General features: G+C 40.6%; 1 protein-coding gene and 2 pseudogenes across 4 annotated transcripts in view; all 3 read right to left on the reverse strand.

The window, feature by feature from the left end:
• LOC138843111 (guanylate-binding protein 4) overlaps nt 1-27,815 on the reverse strand; it is a 90,448-nt gene that overhangs the window by 17,949 nt on the left and 44,684 nt on the right. For 3 of the 4 annotated variants that reach the window (XM_089300405.1, XM_070078107.2, XM_089300404.1), the window contains exons 11-12: nt 10,112-10,214; nt 9,610-9,803 (exon numbers count right to left, since the gene is read on the reverse strand). In XM_089300405.1, coding sequence (XP_089156531.1) covers nt 9,610-9,803; nt 10,112-10,214 — 297 coding nt within the window. Of the gene's footprint in view, nt 1-7,413; nt 8,761-9,609; nt 9,804-10,111; nt 10,215-27,815 lie in introns of those variants that run through there. The other variant, XM_070078106.2, reaches the window with a different exon arrangement.
• On the reverse strand, nt 638-1,463 carry LOC138850321 (pleckstrin homology domain-containing family B member 2 pseudogene; annotated as a pseudogene).
• On the reverse strand, nt 22,085-22,940 carry LOC149125633 (pleckstrin homology domain-containing family B member 2 pseudogene; annotated as a pseudogene).

The raw sequence follows: 27,815 nt of genomic DNA on the forward strand, positions 1-27,815 counted from the left end.
CAGACCAGCACCCACATGGGATGCTGGCACTGCAGGCAGTAGCTTTACCTACTACGTCACCGTGCCAGGCTCAAAGCCTCTGTTCTAAAGGCTCTACTGTGAGCACACCGTGCCCCTCTGTGTACCTGTCTGAGTGGTTCCTCTCAGGTGTTTTAGTTACAGTAATGAAGAACTGACTAATAAACTTTTTTGCAACATTAAAAACTGTTTTTAATACTTTGGAAGTAAAATATACAGCTTTAATGATTAGAATCTGAATAAAGCCATTCTTATGACACAGAATGTAAGGTCAATGTTACAGGTCAAAGCAGCATGGGAAACACGGAACACCTTATGACAGGTACATGCATTTGACTTGCTGTCAGCTGGAAACATGCTCCCTTGTCAACAAGTCTCCAGGATTGGCTAGAGAAACAGAGCTGTGGCGACCACAAGGTGTGCCTGGCATCTGCTTTCATGTAGAAACCTATTCAAGTCTGCCTCAGAGATGGAGCTGGCTGAGCAGTAAGCAAGAACGTGTGTAGGTAACTGTTCCAACTGGAGTGGATTTTAGGGAAAACAGAACTATGTGGAGTGTGGGGCGGCCAGCTCCGACTTTGCTGACAGCCTCTGTGAAAATAAACTGCCCAAATTAGGTGGGACGGGAAACCATGGACTTGCAAATCATTTTATTGCACAGAGGGTTATCAGAAGCTATGCACACCAAGGTCTCGAGGCTCGAATGCTCTATAAGACCTAGCACAGGGACCCTAGGGCATGCCCAGCGCCAGATCACTGTCGTTGTCTCAATCCCACTCACGAATGATGACTTGGTTGGCGGGTTGCTGTTTGTAACATCCAGCATACGGGTACTGGTAGGGCACAGCGTATGCCTGCCCGTTCGCAGCATACACAACTTGAGTTCCTACCGGGCAGGTGCTGCTATAGGGAGCGGAGCCTGCTCAAGAATTGCCGCAGCATAGGATGTGTAGGGAAGTGGAGAGGAAGCCACAGCTGTCTCGTCAGACAAGATTGGGGAGCCCACAGCTGTGTTTGTCCTAGAATCCTGCAGTGTAAATTTCCAGGCCTAGCAATCATCTGAGCTTTCCGCGCAATGACATCGTGTTTCCATCTCGGCAAATGATCTGCAGCAGGCAGTCTTGCATTCCCGTCTGGAGGCTGGATGTCCCGACGTTCGTGTCCCATACAGATTTTGATGCCATCCGCTGGCATGTGGACCTTATCCTCAACACTCTGCCCAGTCTGGTCATCGTAATAGGTCAAACCAATTCTTCTTCCAATGCTTTCAAATGGTTCTCTGTCATAGCAGCCGTCCACTCTTCACAAACGTCATCTCGTCACTGGGAAAGCTAAGACTGCAGAGCCCAGACCACGGCTGTAGGGCAAGGATGCTGCTTGGATGCTGCTCGGGGTCCAGACTAGTAAACTGTCCAAAACCTATTTGGTAACTCACTCATAGCATTTTCTTCTAATGTTTAATCAAATGATGAATATGCATTCAATATCTGGGTCATTGACAAATTGATGAAACATTAAACATTAGTTATTGAACATAAATTGAAGTTTGCTAACTTTAGGATTCTTAATTTGATAGAAAACCACTATATGTTTGGATCTGTTAGTCAACATGCCGTATTCCACACTGAAAAAAACTTATGTGGGGAAGGCTATGTTTCTAGCAATAGGATGTGTGTGACAGAATTGGAAAAAGTTCATTAAAACTGTGTACTGTGGAAAAAAAGGTTGAAAGAACTCAAATTTTTGCACAAAAATGAACTCATTTTAACATGTAGCATGTCTGAGCAGCATCTAAGTTGAGGCACTAAGATGGATGTGACATGAGTTTACAAAGGGCTCCAGGAGGAGCAACATGAATTCAGCCAAAATGTAAGCAAGAATAAACAAGCGATTTGTCATGAGGATTGGGTGGAAAAATAGGGAATCTTTAAAACTTTATGAAAAGATTATAAGGGCAATGCTCCAAAGAAATCAACAGTTTATTCATTTTCTATGGGAGAATTATTATCACCATCTAATATTTTTTAAATCCTTCATAAATTTATTTCAGAAAGAAGACACAGTGAGATAAAGAGAATAAGAAAGGGGAGAGGGAAAGGCCCCTGTATTAGTTTGCTTCTCAAAAACCTACAACAGTGCTGGTACCAAGCTGGAGCTGAATGTTAGGAACTCAAACAAGGCTACACACATGGGTGACAGGGGCCTAGTCACTTGGGACATAACTTGCTAATTCCTTCATGTGGGTCATAGAAGAAATCAAAAGAGAAAACAAAAAATTTCATCAAAATGATTGAAAATTACAACATAACATAAAATAACTTAGGAAATACATAAAATCAGTGTTAAGAGGAAAAGTTATAGCAATTAGTGTCTACATCAAAAAATTGGAAACGAATCAAAAAAAAAATGGTCTAACAATGTATTCCTAGGACATGGAGAAACAAGACCAAACCAATCCCAAATCTAATAGGAGGAAATAAGAGATAAAAATTATGGGAGAACTAAAACCACTACAACTTAAATATGATACACAAAGATCAGTGAAATCAAGAGCTGCTTCATTGAATAATAAACAAATAGATTAACCATTGTCCCAATTAACCAAAGAAAAGGGAGAAGACCAAAATGAATAAAAACAGCATTGAAAAGTTGTTACAATTGATGGCCTCAACTCTCCAGTTAAAAGACACAGACTGGCTGAATGCATAAAGGAACAAAACCCATCTATTTGCTGCTTACAAGAAACACATCTTTCCAACAAAGATGCATGCAGACTGCAAGTGAAAGGTTGGAAAAAGATATTCCATGCCAACAGATACCAAAAAAGAGCTGATGTAGCCATCTTAATACCAGACAAAATAAACTTTAACACAAAAACTGTTAAGAGAGACAAAGAGGAGCACCATATAATGATTAAGGGAACAATTCAACAGGAAGATGTAACTATTATAAATGTATATGCACCTAATTACAGGGCACCAGTTTATTTAAAAGATATGTTAAAGGACCTAAAGGGAGACTTAGACTCCAATACAATAATACTGGGGAAATTCAATACTCCATTCTCAGAAATAGACAGATCAACTGGACAGAAGATCAACAAGGAGACAGCAGATTTAATCGATACTATAGAACAAATTGATCTAACACATATCTACAGAACTTTCAATCCCACACTTCAAGAATTTACTTTCTTCACAGCAGTACATGGAACCTACTCCAGGATTGACCACATACTAGGCCATAAAGCAAGTCTTAGCAAATTTAAAAGAATTAGAATCATACCATGCAGCTTCTCAGACCACAGCGGAATGAAGCTGGAAGTTAGCAACTCAGGAATCCCTAGAGCATATGCAAACACATGGAGACTAAACAACATGCTCCTGAATGAACACTGGGTCATAGAAGAAATCAAAAGAGAAATCAAAAGTTTTATGGAAGTAAATGAGGATAACAATGCAACACATCAAAACTTATGGGATATAGAAAAAGCAGTGTTGAGAGGAAAGTTTATAGCAATAGGTGCCTACATCAAGTAATTGGAAAGGCACCAAATAAATGAGCTTTTGATTCATTTCAAAGATCTAGAAAATCTGCAGCAAACCAGACCCAAAACTAGTAGGAGAAGAGAAATAATTAAAATCAGAGAAGAAATCAACAGGACTGAATCCAAAAAGAATTACAAAAGATCAGCCAAACGAAAAGCTGATTTTTTGAAAAAATAAACAAAATTGACACCCCATTGGCCCAACTAACTAAAAAAAGGAGAGAAAAGACCCAAATCAATAAAATCAGAGATGAAAAAGGAAATGTAACCACAGGCACTGCAGAAATAAAAAGAATCATCAGAAATTACTACAAAGAGTTGTATGCCAGCAAACAGAGAAATCTATCATAAATGAATAGATTGTTTTAGCATTGGATCAAATTCCAACTCTATGTCAAAGAAAAGTAGATTAATAGCTTTTGTATCCAACCTTTCACTTTCAGTCTGCATGCCTCTTTGTTAGAGAGATGTGTTTCTTGTAGGCAACAAATAGTTGGGTTGTGTTCTGTGAGCCAGTCAGCTAAACGGTGTCTTTTAACTGAAGAATTCAGACCATTAATGTTCAATGTGACAATTGATACGTAGTGACTTTGCCCTGCCATTTTCCCGGAAATATTTTCTAGTATATGCTTTGAGCTTCCCATGCTCTTTTACTGGTAGGTGTTCTTCCTTTCCCTTCTTTCATATTGATGGCCGTGTTTCTGTGTTTCTGAGTGTAGCACATCTTTAAGTATCTTTTGCAGGGCCGGACGAGTGGCCACAAAGTCTTTCAATTTCTGTTTGCTATGAAAGGTCTTTATTTCACCTTCATTCACAAATGAGAGCTTGGCAGGATATAATATTCTGGGCTGGCAATTTTTCTCTCTTAGCACCTGTGCTATGTCTCGCCATTCCCTCCTAGCTTGTAGGGTTTCTGATGAGAAGTCAGCTGTGAGTCTGATTGGAGATCCTCTGAGAGTAATCTGACGTTTCTCTCTTGCACATTTTAGGATCTTTTCTTTATGTTTCACTGTGGTAAGTTTAATTACCACGTGTCGTGGTGAGGATCTCTTTTGGTCATGTTTATTGGGGGTTCTATGAGCTTCCTGTACTAGGATATCTCTGTCCTTCTCCAAACCTGGAAAGTTCTCTGCTAGTATCTCACTAAAAAGGCCTTCCAATCCTTTCTCTCTCTCCATGCCTTCAGGAACTCCTAGAACTCGAATGTTGGTTTTTTTAATAGTATCCTGTAGATTCCCAACAATATTTTTCAGGTTTCTAATTTCCTCTTCTTTTCTTTGGTTTGACTGTATGTTTTCCTGTGCTCTATCTTCTAAGTCCGATATTCTCTCTTCTGCTTCACCCATTCTGTTTTTAAGGCTTTCTAATGTGTTTGTCATTTGATCTATTGAGCTCTTCATTTCATTTTGATTTCTCTTGACTATTACACTTTCCTGTTCTACTAGTTTCTGAGTTTCATTTTGACTCTTCCTTAAAATTTCATTTTCACGAGAAAGATTTTCAATCTTGTCCATTAAGGATTTCTGTAGTTCAAGGATTTGCTTTTGAAAACTTCTAAATGTTCTTATCATAAATTTTTTGAAATCCGTATCTTGCATTTCTTCTATCTCATCATCTTCATACTCTTGGCTTGGGGTGTTTTGCTTATTTGGAGGCATCATAGTGTCATCGTTGATCTTGCTCCCTCTATTTCTGTGTTTGTTACTCGGCATAGTTAATTCTTCTTGCGTCACTGTGCGCTTTTTTTTTTCTTTTTTTTTTTTTTTTATACTGTGTCCGTGTTAAGTGGACTGCCTGCTGTTGGAGGAGCCTTGGAGGCTTGAGATGGGTGCGGCCTGAGAGCTCTGCCTGGTTCTTCCAGGTTAAGGGTGTGCAAAGGTGACACCCTCAGGTTATGCGTGGTAAATCTCTCTCTTTTTATTTATTTATTTATTTTATTTATTCAGGGGGTAACACTGCAGGGCAGGGCTGTGCAGAATTGATGGTATTTAGCTTCCAGTCTTTGGCTCCTCTGGACTCCCACTGGGTTGCCTAGGCTACTGAATTGTAGTGACTCAGTTCCTTAACTCTCCCCCACTGATATGTAAATCCAAAGAGGAGGCCTGCTCTTTGTCTCTTGGGAATTCTTCAAGTCTTGCAGCCTTGTAACCTTTGCAAGGTTAGGGGGAAGAGAAACCCCGAAGCTTTTTTTTTTCCTTCTTTCCGGTAGTGAGTTTGCTGCACTTTCCGGCCCCCCTCTAGATTCTGACCCCCGTTTCCCCACCAATGTCTCGGGTTATTGAGCTCACCTCCCCTTCCAGCGCCGATGTGTGGACTCGGAGCCCTGAGCGTCTCAAGTCTCCCCGCTGTTTTCTGTGTGGCGTGCACTCTCCTTGGAGCACTGTCGCGCAGACCCTGGGGCTTCTGCGGCTGGGTCCCGCGACTTTGCTTCTGTGCGGTGGGCGACCTTGTTCTCCCAGTAGGTCGTCCGATTCACGCCTGCTCCATTCAGAAGGGTTTCCCCTGCAATTTTTGTTTGGTTCTGTTTTCTGCGGCTACTGTAACTCCCCTTTTATTAAACTAAATTTTCCCGGACTATCGGTGCGCGCCCTCACTATTCTGCCATCTTGGCTCCGCCCCAGCTTTTGTATCCAAAAATTTCTTTCTTTCATAACCTTCTGTAATTCCCTGACATCTTCTGTAACTTACATAAACCTTTCTATCTTTTCCATTCCAATCTAGAGTAAATGAGCAATCAGGATAAAGTAATTCTTACCTCACTTTATACCATGTCCTTAGGTACTCTAAAAATTGTCTTTAAAGAAAAAAGTTTCTTTCCTTCTTAACTTTCCGTACCAGGAACACATTTTATTTGCGACCCCTTTCCATCTGCTTACTTCCTTGATTTACATTTTGAAATAACCCTTTAAAGATCTCCAAATTAAGACAACATTTTATACATAAGATAACACACTAAATTTCAACCTTAGTTACTTTCAAGCAATGTTGAACTATTTTTCAGACAGTTTATAAAAGCATATTTGTTAACAAACCCAAATAGATTTTTCACAGAAGATGAGTTGCTAAGAGTACTAAAGTTTACATTTAGACACATTTATCTCATTTACATTTACCCAATTTACATTTAGCAATTATACCTAGATGACTTAACATGCTGATATGATATCATACCTCTATCCAAATTAAGGCAAAAATTACATTCATTTAGAATTCTACTCCTTTTCATCAAACTCCAGGTAGAAATCAGTGACGTAAACCATGGACTACAAAATCCACTTTAGGGGGCTGACAAGAGCTGACTATCCACTGCTGTTAAACCAAGTTATAAAACAGGCTTAGCAAGATAAAATGCAAAATTTGTAGGCAGTGATCTTAAACCTAATGTCTCACTGCAGCTGAAACCAATTTTTGTACGTGAGATTGTTATTTACAAAAGACATCTTTTTAGATTTAAGTTGAATTTTAGTCTTATTTTCTATTTACCAAAAAAACCCCTTAGGACAATGATGCTTAGTCGACATTCTGCTTCTTAGGACTGCCTCTGAAGCAAAAATTTCAGGCAGCTGCAAGACAGGTCCCATGGGTGACTGTGGACTAGGGACCAAGGTGCCAGGGACAAGAAGTGCACTGGAGATTGTTCACCATTACGTTAGGTTTAATGGGAGAGGACAGCCATCAGAGCAGATGGGCACCCTCCAGAGAAATGCCTGAGGAGGAGAATCTGATAGGTGACAGAATAAAAGGCAGTGACCTAAAGAGGCTCCTGGAAGCGTCTGTGAAGAGGCAAGCCAGAGGGAGAAAAATTGGAAGCCCTGCAAAGAGATAATAACTTTATACTCCAGACTAAATTCCATTCAACTTTCATTTTATTTTTATTCTTATTTCAAATTTAAAAAAAAATTCATTTATTTATTTGAAAGCAGAGAGAGAAGGAAACACCATTCACCTTCTGATTCTCTCCCCAAATACCTGCGATCATTGGCAAGCACTTGCCAGGCAGTTGATCAGTACTCTCTTGAATGATGAGGCCCCATAATGTGAGCCCTCACCTGTTACCAGGGTGCACAGCAGCATGAAGCTGGAATCAGGGGCAGAAAAGGGACTCAATCCCAGTCACTACAACACAGCATTGGGATGTCCACATGGTGTCTTAACTCCAGACCAAGTGTCTGTCCTCTTTTTTCTTTTAATTTTAGCTTTGTCCCCCTTTCATTTTACTGATTATAGAGTACCCTCTGAAGTTACATTCAATATTTCTTATTTACATTAAAGAGCTGTCAAGCCTTGGCATTACAATGATCCTGCAATGAACAGAATAGTACATACACACCATTTCAACTTGGGTATACAAGTCTATGAAAGAAATTACAAAAGGTACAATTGGTGTATAAAAAGTCACCTACATTTTAATTTTTCATACATAACTGTAAGAGTTGACACTCACACTAGCAAATATGAGCAACTCTCAATTTCCCAAATGCCTTGGTTTCTCAGTGTGCTATTAAAGCTCTTTTTCCTTGCCCTTTATGCAACTGAAAAAGGAACCACATAATTTTACTTTGCATATCTTTTATTATCAGTAACATTAAGCATTTTTTTATTTTGGCTATTTAAAAAATGTGGTTGCTGTTCTAAACTCATTGATATTCAAGGACTCATCACAACTTAAATATCTCCATCTGTAGCACAAATTACACATTTTTTCTTTATCTTGCCGTGAATTTTAGCTTTCATTCAAATTGTTTTTATGAACAATTTCATTATATTCCAATTAACAGCCCAATTTGTCATAATAATTCAATAAAAATTCAGTTTTTCTTTTTAGGATACAAGGTCCTGTTATCCTTTAATAATTATATTTATTTTTTAAAATTTTTAATGAAACTTCCATGACATACATATTTTTTACAATGAGCAACGCTGTTATGCTATTAAAATGAAAAAAGAAAGCCCATTTTATATTTTCCTGCCCAAGAAATCTCAGCCTATAACTTTCTTAACAGCCTTGAAATAACTTCTGGTGACAGCTTAGTCAATACAGAACCAAATGTACTACCCAGGAAAGAAGGAAGTACTGAAAACAACACTTGTCCTTGATTTTTAATTACTTCAATCTCTTCTGTTAGCCGCTTGATCTTTTTATTTACCTTAGCAGCATCCTTTTTAAATACTTCTGTAAGCATGTCTTTTTGAGCCTATGAAATGAAAAGTCCACTTTCAAAACCTTTTTCATTAAGCATAAGAGTTTTACATTTAACTATGTCAGTATTTAAGCACATATGTCTATTTGTCTACCATTTTAGAAGGTTTTTTTTAGGAATTTGTCCTCCAATATAGCCAGAAGTTTTGTCTTGAATAGGAGAAAATCCATGATTTAACTTTTGTGAGTTTTCCTTAGCATCATTTCCCCAGGGAAAAGTGGGGAGTTTTGTATAGGGACAAAGAAAGCTCATTGGGAAAGAATGTGGATTAAATTCTAATTGGCTCTCATTTCCATGAGGTGGCACAGCTGAGCTCATCCAGCAACTCGTGAGAAGTGCTGACACCACACAGGACAGTGCTTATCAAACCCCACGCTGGGACAAAGGATGTGTATGTTACTTTAGTCATAAAGGATGATCAGGCAGATCTGGAAACAATGGACCAGATTCAGAGTCCTCCATTTTCTATCAGGTCAAATTTGATATTATCAGACCAGATAAACCTATTTCAGTCTCTTTGAGAGTTGTTCCAGAAATCTCAAGCACCAGTAGCTAAGGTCCCATTGCATAGGGGCTTAGTGAGACCATTTCACAATTGGAGCAACAACTGCAGCCCCAAACCCAGGAGAATGTCATTTGTGTCTCCAAAGTCCAACACTCCATAAGTGGCTGGAGACTCCTAGATTTCCATGCTTCAGGGGGACCCAGGTGTATTTGAGGTTGCAGTGGGACAATTGTCTTTTAGGTTCCCTCTGGGATGACACCTGTGCTTGACATTGGGTCCCGCCCTTCCCAGGATCCAGAACACTGTCCCCCGGGGCACCGCCCAGCCCCCAGACTCACCTTCAGCTTGTGCTCCAGCATCCTCTCCTGCTCTCTGAGGAGGTCCTCCCTTTCCCGCTCCATCTTCTCCTTCAGTTGAGCGATGTTCTCCTGGAAGCTTCTCTCTTGAGCCTCCATCTTTTGCTGCATCTCCTGCTCCCTCTGTCTTAGCACTTCCCGTTCCTTCTCAGCGGCCTCCCTCTTGGCCTCCTCAGCTGTTTCACAAACATTAACAAGGGAAGAAAAACTGTTGAGTTCAAGACCAGGCAGCTTTAACAGCAATGCTGCAAGTGGGAGGGGAAGATCTTCCCCTAAACAGCAAGAGGATGTTTCAGAATGTGCCAGAAAGGCACTGATAGGCTGGATGTGCAGCCCAACTGCCCTTGTTATTTTCAGGTTTAGCAGACCATGTGCTCAGTAGTCTGGAGAAGTCTCTTGCTCCAGGAAAAACTTCTTCTTCAATAAATAGGCGGGCTTCGCATGAACCTTCCCACCCTCCTGTGAGCTGAGCCCGGCCCCGTACCTGCTAGGGCCTTCTCTGCATCAGTGAGAGCCTTGTCTGCCTGCAGGATGGAGTTCTCTGTTGCTGTCTGAGACTGCAGGAAGGTCTGGAGCACCTCAGTTGCCTGGAAACCAGCAAGCAGGAAAAGTACTTCAGGGAGAAAAAATCTAGTCTTCTGATGTGGAAATTATTGTTGATAAACGTATAATTTGGACTTGTAATTTCTGCATCCTTCTTAGGTACAGCAGAAACTCCAAGGTTTTTGGTGAAGCATAGGCACCCTGTGGATCAGCCTCCTTTCTAGCAGTGCAGTCTCCTCAACCAGGGATGCTGCCCACCACCACCTCTATCCCCCATCAGAGGCAGAGTACCCTGTTTGCCTGCAATATTGGCATGCTGTTTTTCTTACGCTTGGATGTTGTTCTACCCTTTAACAAGGATAACATCATTGGATATGTTAACATGTAGCACTTACCTCCCCCTTCAAGAAGCTCTTTTATTCTCCCTAGTTTCTTTGAAATATACCTGGCAAATCACAATTGTGTATGTTTAAAGTGTATAACATGCTGCTTCAACGTATATGTGAGTGCACTCTATAGTTCTTACTATTAAGATAATTAACAGACTAGTCCCCAACTAAAGGCTGCTCTGGTGGGATTCCAAGATGGTGCTTTAAGAAATGACATACTATGCTAGACTAAGGATAAATAGTGAAAAGCAAAACACATAACAATATACAAAAACAAACAAACAAACACAAAACCATAGGAAGTGCACTCTCAGGGAGAAAATGGAGAGAAAATCATACTGGAAATGCTAGAAGATGAATGCTGTGGACCTGTGGAAGGTGTGGACACACAGCACGAACATCCAAACAACATGTGACTGCAGTAACCAAGAGCTCAACTGGGCAGAAGCTTGGAGAAAGAGGTGAGAACAGACTGCAGCAACCCATGGTGACATAGTCAGAGAGAGAGTATGCCATGAGTCCAGACAGGAGCCCTGGGGGCTAGCAATAACCCAGAGAGCCAGTGGAAGTAGAGGGGGCCATATTTATTTCACTCCAACCTCTCCAAGATAGCACCCATTGCCTAGGGGAGAAAGTGTAGGCACCATTTTGGGTTTGGGTGGCAGCTAAAGAAGCCTTTGTGCACATGCACAGCAATTGGCTGGTAGTACCTTTGGCAGTAGTGGGGAATGAGCAATATTCAGCCAGTGTTTGTTGCATATGCACGTGATCCAGAGGTTCCAGTGGAGGGAAAAATCCACAGTCTCTACTGAGTTTGAGACTGGCTGGGAGGAGTGACAGGAGCTGGCCACTCATGTAGGACTGAGATGCCTCCAGCCTCTGAGGATCAAGACGTCTAGGAAGAGCTGGCTCAGGTAACATCTGCTTCTCTGTTGACTGGTCAGGCTGGCAGGGCAGAGTGAATTCTCTGCACTCAGTGGCTGTGGGAGCCTTATGTACTGAGACCATGGAGCTTTGGTGGTTACATAAGAGGGTGCAGGGCATAGCTGGGGATCTGAGTAATCACTGGGTATGGCTCCACATGCTCAGAGCTGCTTTGTTGCCTCAGATGAGTCATTGTAGAGGGAACTGTGTTCACAGTGAAGACTGCGCAGGTCATCTATGTGGTTCATATGGTGGCACAGATGAGTGTTGAACACACTGGAGGCTAACACCAAGGCATTGATCACCTTGGAGGAGAGGAGGTAAGGGGGTATCATACCAACAGAGGTGACCATTCCTCCCTTCTGTTAACAAGAGGAGATCTACCATGACCATCTTGGGTGTTACCCTGATACTCGCCCTACCTTGGAGCACTAACCAAAGTTCCTTGGCCACATGTACCACACACCTTGTGGTATTCACTGAAAGTGCAGATGTGTCACTAAGGCACAGAGGCATAGCTCAAAGATAAAAGCCATCAGAGGAAAAGAAAAAAAAAAAAACAAGTAACTCCACAAATGCCTAAAAATAAATGCAGAAAATCAAGAAGTAAGAATCAGGAAGATACCATGAACCCCCACACCCAAAGGAACACAACATTTCAATATCAGGCTGTGAAGATGAAGAGAGTAATGAAATGCCAAGAATGGAATTAAAAATATTAATCATAGGATTACTCAAAAGCAATCAGAGGAGGAATTAAGGTGGCAGTATAGCACCTGGGGCAAAATAGTTAATGAGCAGAGAAGATAGAAGCTGGTGATAGAATCAAGACAAGTTCACACAGAAAAGCCCAGGAGTCCATCAGAGACTGGGTAGGTCCATGCTAAGGGAGTAAAGAGGAAGGGGAAGTGGCTAGGCACAGCAGAGATGCCAAATGAGGAGACTGGTGTCACTCCCTCCTTCCCCAGTGAACCAAGTGAGAGGTCACAAGTCAATGGAGCTTCGGATAGCAATGGACAGGGAAGCTTGGTGAACTGCAGTTGAAGTGCCAGGTGGGAAGAAGGAGAAATTATAGGGGAAGAAGCAGAGAAGTCGGGCATACCCCCGTCCATCTATGTCTCCCTCCTCGCCTCAATTGGACCTACAACCAGCAGGAAGAAGCCACAATGATTGTTTACATTTTCAAGTGTAAGCAGGGGCTGCCATATTTGCCTCCCATGCACATGCCCATTAATTGTGGGGGCCACCTCACAAAACCCCCAAACTGGGAACAAAGATCACAACATTTCAGATTAGTTTTCTTCCCATCACACAAGCTGTACAACAAGGAGTAGTCCTAAACATCGAAAACCTGAGTTCATCTCATGCACCAGTGAGATGCAAGCCCAGCCCCAGTAGGTGGGGCTTAGTGCACCAAAGCTCTGGTGCACTTCCATCATGATCTAGCAGTAAACAAGGTTCCAGAAGGTGGGGCTGTGTGCTTCCACTTGTGACACACAAATACGTAGCAGCTCACAGCGGAGGGAAATTGCACCACAGGAACAAAGTCACAAATTAAAGACAAAATCAACCAGAAATGCCAAAACACAAAGGAAAAATCCTGAATAAGAACAAGGAATACATTATGAATTCTCCAAAAGAATACAATTCTTCAATAATGGAATCTAAAGAAGAAGAGATTGGAGATATGCCAGAAAAGGAATTCAGAAAATTAATAGGCCAATTACTTAGAAGCAATCAGAAGAAAATTCATGATCTAATGAAAAGCATTCCCCCAAAATTGAGATATTAAAAAGAAGACAGAATGAAATTCTAGAAATGAAGGATTCAATAGATCAAATGAAAAATATAATGGAAAGTCTTAATAATAGAATAGATGAGACAGAAGAAAGAATATCAGAACTAGAAGACAAATTTCCAGAAATAATATAGTCAGACCAAATCTAGGAAGAAGAACTCAGAAAATTAAAAATCACAGTAGAGATTTACAAGATTCTATCAAGGGGTTGGTGCTGTGGCATAGCCAGTAAAGCCACTGCCTGCAGTGCTAGCATCCCATATGGTGCCAGTTCAAGACCTGGCTGTTCAACTTCCAATCCATCTTTCTGCTATGTCTAAGGCCTTGGGCCCCTGCAACCATGTGGGAGACTAGGAAGAAGCTCCTGGCTCCTGGCATCAGATCAGTTCAGCTCCGGCCATTGAAGCAAATTGGGGAGTGAACCAATGGATGGAATACCTCTTTCTTTCTCTCTCTCTCTCTCTATGTGCCCCCCCTTCTCTTTTTGTAACTCTCACTTTCAAATAAATAAATAAATCTTTTTAAAAAAGATTCTATCAAACAACCCAACTTATGAATCCTGGAAATTCTGGAAGGTGTGGAAAGAGAAAGGATTAGAAGGCCTTCTTTGTGAAATAATAACAGAAATTTCCCAATCTGGTGAAAGAAAGTAACATCCAAGTATAAGAAATACACAGAACTCCCAACAGAAATGACCAGACAAGAACTTCACCATGACACATTGTAGCAAAGTTCACCTCAGTGAAGTACAAAGAACACATCTTAAAATATGCACAAGAGAAAGACAAATCACATTTAGAGAAAATCCAATTGGATTCACTCTGGACTTCTCGTTGCAAACCCTGCAGGCAAGGAGACAATGTTGAGACATATTCTAAGTCCTAAGAGAGAAAAATTCAACCCAGAATACTGTACCCTACAAAATTCTCATTTATGAATGAAGGGAAAATAAGGATCTTCCTTAACAAGTCAAAATTGAAAGAATTTGTAACTAATCACCCAGCGCTACAAAAGATACTCAAGGATGTGCTACACACAGAAACACAGAAACAGGAACATTGTTACAAACGAAGAAAAATGCAAAAAATGACCCAGTAAAAGTACAAATGAAATCCAAAATACATAAATAGGGCTATTTACGGAAACATCACAGGGGAAATTTGATACTTAACAATAACAACACTGAATGCAAATGGTCTCAACTCCCCAGTTAAAAGACACAGACTGGCTGAATGGTTTAAAACCCCAAACCCATCTATTTGCTGCCTACAAGAAACACATCTTACCAACAAAAATGTACGCAGAATGAAAGTGGAAGGATGGAAAAAGATAATTCATGTAACAGAAACCAAAAAAGAGCTGGTGTGGCCATCCTAATATCAGACAAAGTAGACTTTAACACAAAAACTATTAAAAGAGTCAAAGAATGACACTGTATAATGATTAAAAGATCAATTCAAGAAGAAGGTGAGACTATTATAAATGTATATGCACCTAATTGCATGGTACATGTCTATTTAAAAGAATTGGTAAGGGATTCAAAGGGAGATATAAACTCAAATACAACACTAATGGGGGACTTCAATACCCCACATTCAGCAATGGACAGATTAACCAGGCAGAAAATCAACAAGGAAACAACAGAGTTAATTGACACAATAGACCACATAGGCCTATCAGATATTTACAGAGCCTTCCACTCTACAGCCACAGAGTACACATTTTTTCTCTTCAGTACGTGGGACTTTCTCTAGGATTGATCATATGCTAGGCCTTAAAGCAAGTCTTAGCAAATTCAAAAAAATTGAAGTCATACCATGCATCTTCTCAGACTACAATGCAATGAAGCTGGATTTCAACAACTCAAGAATCTCTACATCATATGCAAACATATGGAGAATGGACAGCATGTTTCTGAATGAACAGTGGGTCATAGAAGACATCAAAAGAGAAAAAGTTTTCTGGAAACAAATGAAGATGACAACACAACATATCAAAACATATGGCATACAGCAAAAGCAGTGTTAAGAGGAAAGTTTATAGCAATAGGTTCCCACATCAAGAAATTGTAAAGGCAGCAAATAAATGAGCTATCACTGCATCTCAAGGATCTAGAAAAACAACAGCAAACCAAACCCAAACTAATAGGATAAAATAAATAATTAATATTAGAGAAGAAATCAATAAAACTGAATTAAATAATAAAAAGACAAGCAAAACGAAGAGCTGGTTTTTTGAAAAAATAAACAAAATTGGTACACCTTTGGCCCAACTAACAGAAAAGGAGAGAGAAGACCCAAATCAATAAAATTAGAGATAAAAAAGGAAATGTAACAACAGACACCACAGAAATAATAAAGAGACTCATCAGGAATTACTACAAAGAGTTGTGTGCCAACAAACTGGGAAGCCTAGAAGAAAGAGATGGATTCTTGGACACATACAACCTACCTAAATTGAACCATTAAGACATAGAAAACCTAAACAGACCCATAACCAAGACAGAAATTGAATCAGTAATAAAGGCCCTCCCAACAAAGTAAAGCCCAGGACCGGATGGCTTCACAGCTGAATTCTCCCAGACATTTAAAGAACTAACTCCAATTCTTCTCAAGCTATTCAAAACAATTAAAAGCAAGGGAATCCTCCCAAATTCTCTCCATTTTTTAAGCCAGCATCACATTAATTCCTAAACCTGGAAGAGATGCCAACAGAAAAAGAGAATTACAGACCAATTTCCCTGATGAACAGATACAAAAATCCTCAACAAAATTCTAGTGAATCAAATCTAACAACACATCAGAAAGATCTTCCACCCAGACTAATTGGGATTTATCCCTGGTATGTAGGGATGATTCAACATTCTCAAATCAATCAATGTGATACATCACATTAACAAACTACAGAAGAAAAATCGTATGATTATCTCAATAGATGCATGGAAAAGCATTTGATAAAATACAACACCATTTCATGATGAAAACTCTAAGCAAATTGGGTATAGAAGGAACATTCCTCAACACAATCAAGGTTATTTATGACAAACCCACAGCCAGCATCCTATTGAATGGGGAAAAGTTGGAAGCATTCCCACTGAGATCAGGGATGGCCACTCTCACCATTGCTATTCAATATAGTCCTGGAAGTTTTAGCCAGAGCCATTAGTCAAGAAAAAGGAATCAAAGGGTTACAAATTGGAAGGAGAATTCAAACTATCCCTATTTGCAGATGACATGATTCTTTTTTAGGGGATCCAAAGAACTCCACTAAGAGGGTACTGGAACTCAAAAGAAGAGTTTGGTAAAGTAGCAGGAAACAAAATCAATACACAGAAATGAACAGCCTTTGTATATACAGACAATGCCACAGGTGAGAAAAACTTCTGAGATCAATCCCATCCAGAATAGCTACAAAAAAATTCAAATGTCTTGGAATAAATTTAGCCAAAAATGGCAAAGATCTCTTCGATGAGAATGATAAACCATTAAATTAAAGAAAGAAATAGAAGAAGATACAAAAAAATGGAAAAGTCCTCCATGTTCATGGATCGGAAGAGTCAATGTCATCAGAATATCCATTCTTTTGAAGACAATTTTCAGATTCAGTGTCATACCAATCAAAATACCAAAGACATTCTTTCTCAGATCTAGAAAAAATGATGCTGAGTTTCAAATGGAGGCACAGGAAACCTCAAATAGCTAAAGCAATCTTATACAACAAAAGCAAAGCTGGAGGCATCACAATACCAGATTTCAAGTCATACTGTAAGGCAGTTATAAACAAAACAGCCTGGTACTGGTACAAAAATAGATAGACCAATGGAACAGAATAAACACCAGAAATCAATCCAAGCGTCTGCAACCAACTTATATTTGATCAAGGAGCTAAAAACCATCCCTCGAGAAGGACAGTCTCTTCAACAAATGGTGCTGGGGAAACTGGATTTCCATATGCAGAAGTATAAAGCAAGACCCCTACCTTATCCCTTACATAAAAATACACTCAACATGGATTAAAGATCTAAATCTATGACCTGATACCATCAGATTAATTGAGAACTTGGAGGAAACCCTACAAGACACTGGCACAGGGCACAAATTCTTAGAAAAGACCCCAGAAACAGGAAAAGAAAAAATTAATGACAGGGATTGCTTCATATTGAGAAGCTTCTGTACTGCAAATGAAAAGTCAGGAAAGTGAAGAGGCAACCAACAGAATGGGAGAAATTATTTGTAAACTATGCAGCTGATAAAGGACTAATAACCGCAATCTACAAAGAGATCAAGAACCTTCACAACAACAAAACAAACAGCCCAGTTTAGAGATGGGAAAAGGACTTAAACAGACATTTTTCAAATGAAGAAATCCAAAATGGCCAAAAGATACATGAAAAAATGTTCAGGATCGCTAGTTTTCAGGGAAATGCAAATCAAAATCACAATGAGGTTTCACCTCACTCCAGTTAGAATGACTTTCTTTTTTTTAAGATTTATTTTTATTATTGGAAAAACAGAGTTACAGAGAGAGAGGTAGAGTCACAGAGAGAGAGAGAGGTCTTCCATTCCATTGGTTCACTCCCCAAATGGCTGCAACGGCCAGAGCTGAGCTAATCCGAAGCCAGGAGCCAGGAGCCAGGAGCCACCTCTGGGTTCCACACACGGGTATAGAGACCCAAAGACTTGGGCCATCTTCTACTGCTTTTCCAGGCCATAGGAGAGAGCTGGATCAGAGCAGGAGAAGCCAGGACATGAACCAGTGCCAATATGGGATGCCAGCATTGCTGGCTGGGGCTTTAACCCACTGCGCCACAGTGCCAGCCCCTAGAATGACTTTCATACAGAAATCAACAAACAACAAATGCTGGAGAGGATGTAGGGGAAAAGGTACCATAATCCACTGTTGGTGAGAAGGCAAACTGGTAAAGTCACTATTTAAGACAATATGGAGATACATCAAAAATCTGAATATAGACCTACCATACGACCCAGCCATCCCACTCTTATAAATTTACCCTAGAGAAAAAGCTATCTGCACCTCCATGTTTATTGCAGTTCAATTCACAATAGCTAAGACATGGAATCAACCTAAATGCCCATCAACAGAAGACTGGATAAATAATTATGGGATATGCACACCATGGAATACTACACAGTGGTAAAAAAAAATGAAATCCAGCCATTTCCAACAAAATGGATCAAGCTGGAAAATTTCATACTTACTGAAATAAGCCAGTCCTAAAGGGACAAATACTATATGTTCTCCCTGATCTGTGAGAACCAACAGGGCACCTAAAATGAAAGCTGTTGAAGTGAAATTGACACTTTGAGAAGCAATGACTTGACCAGTCCTTGTATTTACTGTCAAGTAACAGTTTTTTAGTTTTTCTCTTCTACATACTGTCTGTTGAACTCTTCGCTTAACATAGAGTTAATCATATGTATATAAAGTCAATTGAAAATAGATCTCAATAAAAATAAGAGGGGGAACAAGAGAGGGAGCAGGAAGTTTTTAACTGTAAAGCTCTATTTTTCTGCATAAAATCCTAGTGACTTAATTCTAAGAGTACAGTTTAAAAACTTATCATGGGAATCTAAATATCAAAATTGGTGCTAAAAATGCCATCCTAATTGTTAAAGTGATCATATTAACTGTTAAAGTGAACATATAAATAGGATTAAGTGTTAAACAGATCATATAAATAGCATGAAGTGCATGGTAATAATAGTAGATAGAATTAAAAAGGAGGGAATATCCAATATGGGAAGCCGTCCACACAGCAGACTCAGAATGACAATCACTTTAAGCAGAACTCTGACCTCAGAATCAGTCCTTAAGGCTTTTGGATCTGGCTGAAAAGCCCACAAGAGCATTTCAGGCATGGAAAGCCAAAACACCATGGAAAAAAATATCCTACATGAAGGATCTCTGTGAGTGAGACCCCAGTGAAAAGAAGGGGCCATCAAAGAAGGATGTACTTTTCTCTGAAGGAAAGAGATAACTTCCAATTTGCTTATGGCCTTGGCTAAATAATGACAGCGTTTGTGTCACAAATGGCTTTCACAGCCTTAGCAGCTCATGTCAAGACCCTTGGGTGATCACTGATGTCATATATAAGAGTGTCAGTTGTTAAATTAACAGTAGAAGTCACTGTGCACTTACTCCCAATGTAGAATCTCTGTACTTAATGAATTGTACTATGAGAATTAACTGCAAAGCTTGTTCTCAAACAATACTTTATATGTTGTGTGTGTGGGGGGGTGCCAACCATTGAAATCTTTACTTAGTATAGAGTGGTCTTCTGTATATATAGAGAAGTAAAAATAAATCTTAATGAAGAATGGGATGGGAGAGGGAGTAGGAGGTGGGATGGGAGTGGGAGTGGAAGGGTGGGTTTGGGGGGATGAAGCATTATATTCCAAAAGTTGTACCTATGAAATTTACATTCATTAAATAAAAGAAAAAGCAATCAGAAGCAAATCAATAAACTAAAGAAAACCATACATGCCATTTTGGGGAAATTAGGCACACGGGGCAATTCAAAGATGGCACCTGCAGGGAAATTAGGCACATGAGGCAATTCAAAGATGGTGCCCAAATAAGGTGGGCGGTACCCAAAGTTGTTTACCACCAAAGCTGATTGGCTGCGCAGCACCAGGGGAGGTGACAACTGATGATAAATGTACAGACATATGGCTGGTCCTGTAAAAAATCGCCCCATAAAATGACCTTTTAAGTAATTGGTTGGTCCTTATGCCCTGCCCCAGTGACTCTGCAGGTTTGTGCTTTAAAAGGTTTTGCTACGCGTGCAATAAATGAGTTCTTGCTTACTCAACTTGACTCCCCGCTGCGTCTGACTGTCCCTGGAATTGGGGGGCTGGGGAATGGGTGAGCGGTGCACTTACCTTTCTTCGGACCCAGTCCATCCTCGTTTGGGTGGACTAAGACCCTGCATGACATGAATGAAAAATTTCGCTATGAAATTGTGATTTTAAAGAGAAATAACAATGAAAGATTAGAAATAAAGAATTCAACAGATCAAATAAAAAAGAAATGCGGTGGATAGCCATAACAACAGACTTGGTGAGACAGAAAAAAGAATATCTGAGCTACAAGACAAATCTTTGGCAATCTTTCAGACCAAAAAAAATTAGAAAACTCAAAAACTAGTGTTGGACATTTATGTTAGACTATCAAACAACCCAACAAAGAGGCCTTATGAGTTTCTGAAGTCATGGAAGGAGAGAATTGCCTAGAAAGCCTATTTAGTGAAATACTTACAGAAAATTTCCGAATTTGGAGATAGAAAGAAACATCCAAGTATATGAAGCACAAAGAACTTCTAATAGATATGACCAGAAAGATCTTCACGACAACCTATTGTTGTCAAACTTTCCACAGTAAAACAGAGAAAAAGTTCTAAAATGTGCATGAGAGAAACACCAGATTCCTTTTAGAGGATCTCCAATTAGACTCACAGCTGACTTCTCACCAGAAACCGTACAGGCTAGAGGAGAATGGCAAGATGTAGTCCCAAGTTTTAAGAGAAAAAACTGTCAACACAGAATACTGTACTCTGCAAAGCTTTCATTTATGAATTAAGATGAAATAAAGATCTTCCATAACAAACAGAAATCGAAAGAATGTGTAACCACTCATTAAGCCTGTCAAAAGATGTTTAAGGATGTGCTACACAGAAAAACACAGAAACATGGTCATTATTATGGAAGAATTTGAAGGCAGGAAATCTGACAATAAAAGTACAAAGGAAATCCAAAGTAAACAATAGGAATATTTATGGAAAAATTGCAAGGCCAAGTCATTACCTATTAATAGTCATCTTGAATGTAAATGGACCAAATGGACCTAACTGAAATCTACAGATATTTTCACCCCACAGTTGAAAAATGTATATCAAGGTGGCATGTACCAATGCCATCTCACTAGTCCGAGTGATCAATTTCTGTTCACAATTCATCATAATCATAGGACTAAGAGCCAAAGGGATCACATAAGCAAGACTTGTGTCTGCTAATACTAACTGATAGAATTAAAAAGGAGAGAACGATCCAACATGGGAAGCAGGATACACAGCAGACTCATACAATGGCGGATATCCTAAACAGCACTCTGGCCTCAGAATCAGCCCTTAAGTCATTCGGATCTGGCAAAAAAGCCCATGAGAGTATTTCAGGCATGGAAAGCCAAGACACTCTGGAAAAAAAAAAACCCATATGAAAGATCTCCGCAAGTGAGATCCCAGTGGAAAGAACAGGTCATCAAAGAAGGAGGTACCTTTCTCTGAAGGGAGGAGAGAATTTCCACTTTGACTATGACCTTGTCTATATAAGATCAGCGTCAGCGAACTCAAAAGGCCTGCATAGCCCTGGCAACTCATGACAAGAGTGGCTGAAGCACATGTTCCATGGTACTGGAAAATGAGTATTTGACAGAGAGGGAGGATGATGGTGGGCTTGCCAAGGCTTCACACACTGGGGAGCTCAAAATACAATGTCTCACACTTCCTTTACCACCCGTAGCTCAGGAGCAAAAACACAAGGCCTGGCCCGGCAGGGCAGGGCAGGGCGGAAATTGGAGCAGGCCTCTCACTTGGCCAGACCCCTCCTCCTATCTATGACAGGAGTCTCTCCTGGCCATTGGGCATCCCAGCACTCCGTGGACAGCCACAGCACCCCACCAATGCACAGGCTGGCCCTCCTACATGTGCTGCAAACCCTCCTTCTCTCTGATATTTATGTGGATTAGTTAGAATTATCAGGTTGCTACTTTCAAAAGGACTATTAATGCCATTATTTTAAAAATCTGTCAGAAACAGAAAAATCCCTGCAAATTGTATTATTGTACACAGGGTTAACAGAAGCTATGCACACCAAGGTCTGAAGGCTCGAGGGCTCTAGAAGACCTAGAACAGGGACCCTAGGGCATGCCCAGCACCAGATCACTGTCGTTGTCTCGATCCCACTCACGAATGAGGACTTGGTTGGTGGGCTGCCCTCTGTAATGTCTAGCATACGGGTACACACAGCGTATGCCTGCCCATTCGCAGCATAGACAACTTGAGTTCCTACTGGGTAAGTGCCCCTATAGGTACTGGAGCCATAAGCCTACTCAGGGATTGCCACAGCATAGGATGTGTAGGGAGGTCGGGAGGAAGCCACAGCTCTCTCTTCAGACAGGATTGAGGAGCCCACGTAAGCTGTGTTTGTCCTAGAATCCTGCAGTGTAAATTTCCAGGCCAACCAATCATCTGAGCTTTCTGCACGATGACATTGTTTTTCCATCTCGGCAAATGATCTGCAGCAGGCAGTCTTGCATTCCCGTCTGGAGGCTGGATGTCCCGACATTGCTGTTCCATACAGATTTTGATGCCATCCGCTGGCATGTGGACGTTATCCTCAACACTCAGCCCAGTCTCGTCATCGTAATAGATCAGGTGGCCATCTGACCACAGGTCAAACCAATTCTTCTTCCAATGCTTTCAAATGGTTCTCTGTCACAGCAGCCGTCCACTCTTCACAAATGTCATCTCATCACTGGGAAAAGTTAACACTGCAGAGCCCAGACCACGGCTTTAGGGCAAGGATGCTGCTCAGGTTCCAGACTTGTAAACTTTCCAAAACCTATTTGGTAACTCACTCATAGCATTTTCTTCTAATGTTTAATCAAATAATGAATATGCATTCAATATCTGGACCTTCAGTCCTCTGGTACACTCCCCAAATGGCTGCACCAACTGGTGCTGGGCCATGTTGAAGTCAGGAGCCAGGAGTTTCTACAGGATCTCTCATATGGGTACAGGGGCCCAAAGATTTGGGCCATTGTCTACTGCATTCCCAGGAATATTAGCAGGAAGCTGGATCAGAAGTAGAAGAGCCACGACTCAAACCAGTGCCCATATGGGATGGTGGCACTGTAGGATGCAGCTTTACTTACTGTGTTACAGCACCAACTCCTAGACTAGATTTCAATAAGCCATTATATACAGAGTCTGTCATACATTAGTGTTCAACTGCGTGCAGTTATTATGTAAATGTAGGTCATGTGAGAAGTTTTAATTGAGAAGGTGGATTGACTTCAACTACTTGGTTCAGACAGAAGTTGAAGCATTTCAAGGGCCAATCAACATGTTTTACTCTGTTTGGCGAATAAGAATACATAAGCATTATGACAATGAAAAATTGTACCTGCGGAAAATATCAGTTAATACCTCTGGTACCTTACTTTATGTTAGCTGCCATTGTCTTACTCCATTAGTACCAATAACTAGATATTGAAAACCTTCTGGCTTTTAACATCTATACAACTGACATATATTCCTCGCTGTTCTGGAGACTGTGAAATGTCTGATGAAGGCACCAGCCTTTAGAGATTCAGTATTTTGCTCATAAACATCATTTTTCATCAAGTGGTCCCTTGGCAGATGGGAATAATTCTGGCCTCACTCAGTCTCTTTAAGAACACTAAGCTTAGAGCAAAGATGGTGGAATAGTGAGGGCACGCACTGATAGTCCGGAAAAATATAGTTTAATAAAAGTGGAGTTACTGTAGTCTCAGGAAAAGGCTCGTGAAAAAATTGCAGAGGAAATACTTCCAGATCTAGTGGATGTGACACAGAGGACCTACAGGGAGAGCAAGGACACGCATGGCGTGGAGGACAGCTGCAGAGTCTGTCATCCACCCAGACCAAGTGGGATTTATTCCTGGTATGCAGGGATGGTTCAATGTGCACAAATCAATCAATGTGATACACCACATTTACAGACTGCAGAAGAAAAACCATATGATTATCTCAATAGACGCCGAGAAAGCATTTGATAAAAACAACACCCTTTCATGATGAAAACTCTAAGCAAACTGGGTATGGAAGGAACATTCCTTAATACAATCAAAGCAATTTATGGAAAAACCCATGGCCAGCATCCTATTGAATGGGGAAAAGTTGGAAGCATTTCCACTGAGATCTGGTACCAGACAGGGATGCTTACTCTCACCACTGCTATTCAACATAGTTCTTGAAGTTTTAGCCATAGCCATTAGGCAAGAAAAAGAAATTAAAGGGTTGCAAATTGGGAAGAAAGAACTCAAATTATCCCTCTTTGCAGACGATATGATTCTTTATTTGGGGGATCCAAAGACCTCTACTAAGAGACTATTGGAGCTCATAGAAGAGTTTGGCAAAGTAGCAGGGTATAAAATCAATGCACGAAAATCAACAGCCTTTGTATACACAGGCAATGCCACAGCTGAGAAAGAACTGCTAAGATCAATCCCATTCACAATAGCTACAAAAACAATCAAATACGTTGGAATAAACCAAGGATGTTAAAGATCTCTACAATGAGAATTACAAAATCTTAAAGAAAGAAATAGAAGAGGATACCAAGAAATGGAAAAATCTTCCAGGCTCATGGATTGGAAGAATCAACATCATCAAAAAGTCCATTCTCCCAAAAGCAATTTATAGATTCAAAAGTGATATCAATCAATATACCAAAGACATTCTTAGATCTGGAAAAAAATGATGCTGAAATTCATATGGAGACACAGGAGACCTTGAATAGCTAAAGCAATCTTGTACAACAAAAACAAAGCTGGAGGCATCACAATACCAGATTTCAGGACATACTACAGGGCAGTTGTTATCAAAACAGCATGGTACTGATACAGAAACAGATGGATAGACCAATGGAACAGAATAGAAACAACAGAAATCAACCCAAATGTCTATAGCCAACTTATATTTGATCAAGGATCTAAAACCAATTCCTGGATCAAGGACAGTCTATTCAATAAATGGTGCTGGGAAACTGGGTTTCCATGTGCAAAAGAATGAAGCAAGACCCCTACCTTTCACCTTACACAAAAATCCTCTCAACATGCATTAAAGACCTAAATCTATGACCCAACACCATCAAATTATTAGAGAAGATTGGAGAGACCCTGCAAGATATTGGCACAGGCAAAGAGTTTCTGGAAAAGACCCTGGAGGCACAGGCAATCAAAGCCAAAATTAACTATTGGGATTGCATCAAACTGAGAAGTTTCTGTTTTGCAAAAGAAACAGTCAGGAGAGTGAAGAGGCAACTGACAGAATGGGAAAAACTATTTGCAAACTATGCTACACATAAAGGATTAATAACCAGAATCTATAAAGAGATCAAGAAAATCCACAACAACAAAACAAACAACCCACTTGAGAGATGGGTCAAGGACCTCAATAAACATTTTTCAAAAGAGGAAATCCAAATGGCCAACAGGCACATGAAAAAATGTTCAAGATCACCAGCAATCAGGGAAATGCAAATCAAAACCACAATGAGGTTTCACCTCACCCCGTTCAGAATGGCTCACATACAGAAATCTACCAAAAACAGATGCTGGCAAGGAAGTGGGGAAGAAAGGACACTAACTCGCTGTTGGTGGGAATGCAAACTGGTCAAGCCACTATGGAAGTCAGTCTGGAGATTCCTCAGAAACCTGAATATGACCCTACCATGCAACCCCGCCATCCCACTCCTTGGAATTTACCCAAAGTAAATGAAATTGGCAAACAAAAAAGCTGTCTGCACATTAATGTTTATTGCAGCTCAATTCATAATAGCTAAGACCTGGAACCAACCCAAATGCCTATCAACAGTAGACTGGATAAAGAAATTATGGGACAAATAGCTATAGAATACTATACCGCAGTCAAAAACAATGAAATCTGGTTATTTGCAACAAAATGGATGAATTTGGAAAACATCATGCTGAGTGAATTAAGCCAGTCCCAAAGGGACAAATATCATATGTTCTCCCTGATCCATGACTACTAACCGAGCACCAAAAAGGAAACCTGTTGAAGTGAAATGGACACTATGAGAAATGGTGACTGGATCAGCCCTTGCCCTGACTGTTGATGAACAACTTAATACGTTATCCCTCTTAGTATTTTTGTTTGTTTGTTCTACTTAATACTATTGGTTGAATTCTGTAATTAATACACAGTTGTTCTTAAGTGTTAAAACTTAACTGAAAAGTGATCCCTGTTAAATATAAGAGTGGGAATAAGAGAGGGAAGATCTGTACAGTTTGGGACATGCTCAATCAGAGTTTCCCCAAACGGTAGAGTTAGAAATGTGCCAGGGGATTCCAACTCAATCCCATCAAGGTGGCATGTAACAAAGCCAACTCACTAGTCCCAGTGATCAATTTCTGTTCACAATTGATCATAATGATAGGACTAAGTGTCAAAGGGATCACATAAACAAGACTAGTGTCTGAATAATACTAACCGATATAATAAAAAAGGGAGAGAATGGCCCACCGTGGGAAGCGGGATACACAGTAAACTCGTAGAAAGGCAGATGTCCTAAACAGCACTCTGGCCTCATAATCAGCCCTTAAGGTACACGGATCCGGCTGAAAAGCATGTGAGAGTATTTCAGGCATGGAAAGCCAGGACACTCTGGCAAAAAAAAACAAACAAACAAACAAAAAAAACCTAAATGAAGGATCTCCGTGCGTGAGATCCCAGTGGAAGGAACGGGCCATCAAAGAAGGAGGCACCTTTCTCTGAAGGGAGGAGAGAACTTCCACTTTGACTTAGACCTTCTCTAAATATGATCAGAGTCAGTGAACTCAAAAGGCTTCCATAGCCTTGGCAGCTCATGACAAGAGCCTAGGGTGATTACTGAGGCCATAAACAAGACTGTCAATTTGTTAAGTCAACAACAGGAGCCACTGTGCACTTACTCCTCATGTAGGATCTTTGTCCTTAGTGTGCTGTACATTGTGATTTAATGCTATAACTAGTACTCAAACAGTATTTTTTCACTTTGTGTTTCTATGTGGGTGCAAACTGTTGAAATCTTTACTCAGTATATACTAAACTGATCTTCTGTATATAAAGAGAATTGAGAATGAATCTTGATGTGAATGGAAGGGGAGAGGGAGTGGGAAAGGTGAGGCTTGCGGGTGGGAGGGAATTGGGGGGGGAAGCCATGGTTTTGCTACAAAAGAAGTGAAATAGTCAACAATTCACTGTCTATTTTTTCAGCAAAAAGGGAAGTTGAAGTCATAGGAAAGGAGACTAAAATCTCCACCTATTTTCACTAAATACACACCTGTTTTGTTAGATGAGACTTTCTCTGCCTAAGAAGTCAGACTTTGTGTCGCTCCCCCTCTTCATGGAGGAACGACACAGGACCCTGCGCTGTTCTTTTGTCTGCTTGGCCCTCCCCGGGTTTGCTGCTGGTTCTTCCTGGGTTGGCTACTATCCCTTCCACCTCCGTGGAAGGGCAGTTCCCCCTGGCCACATTCCCCACTTCCGCAGGGGAGCGGCACACCACCGGCCGGCTCTCTCGGGGGCTGCACAGGTGTTCCCTCAGATGTTCCCCTTAGATGTTCCTGGTGCATGCCGTCTCTCTCCTCCTTTATAGTCCTCCCTCCACCAATCCCAACTCGGCTGCCCGCACGCCGAGTACGCTGCTCTCCTCCAATCAGGAGCAAGTCCTACAGTTTATTGGTTGAACTGG

Source organism: Oryctolagus cuniculus, chromosome 7, assembly GCF_051225735.1.
Source record: "Oryctolagus cuniculus isolate XC-2025 breed Fujian yellow rabbit chromosome 7, ASM5122573v1, whole genome shotgun sequence".
Classification (NCBI taxonomy): Eukaryota; Metazoa; Chordata; class Mammalia; order Lagomorpha; family Leporidae; genus Oryctolagus; species Oryctolagus cuniculus.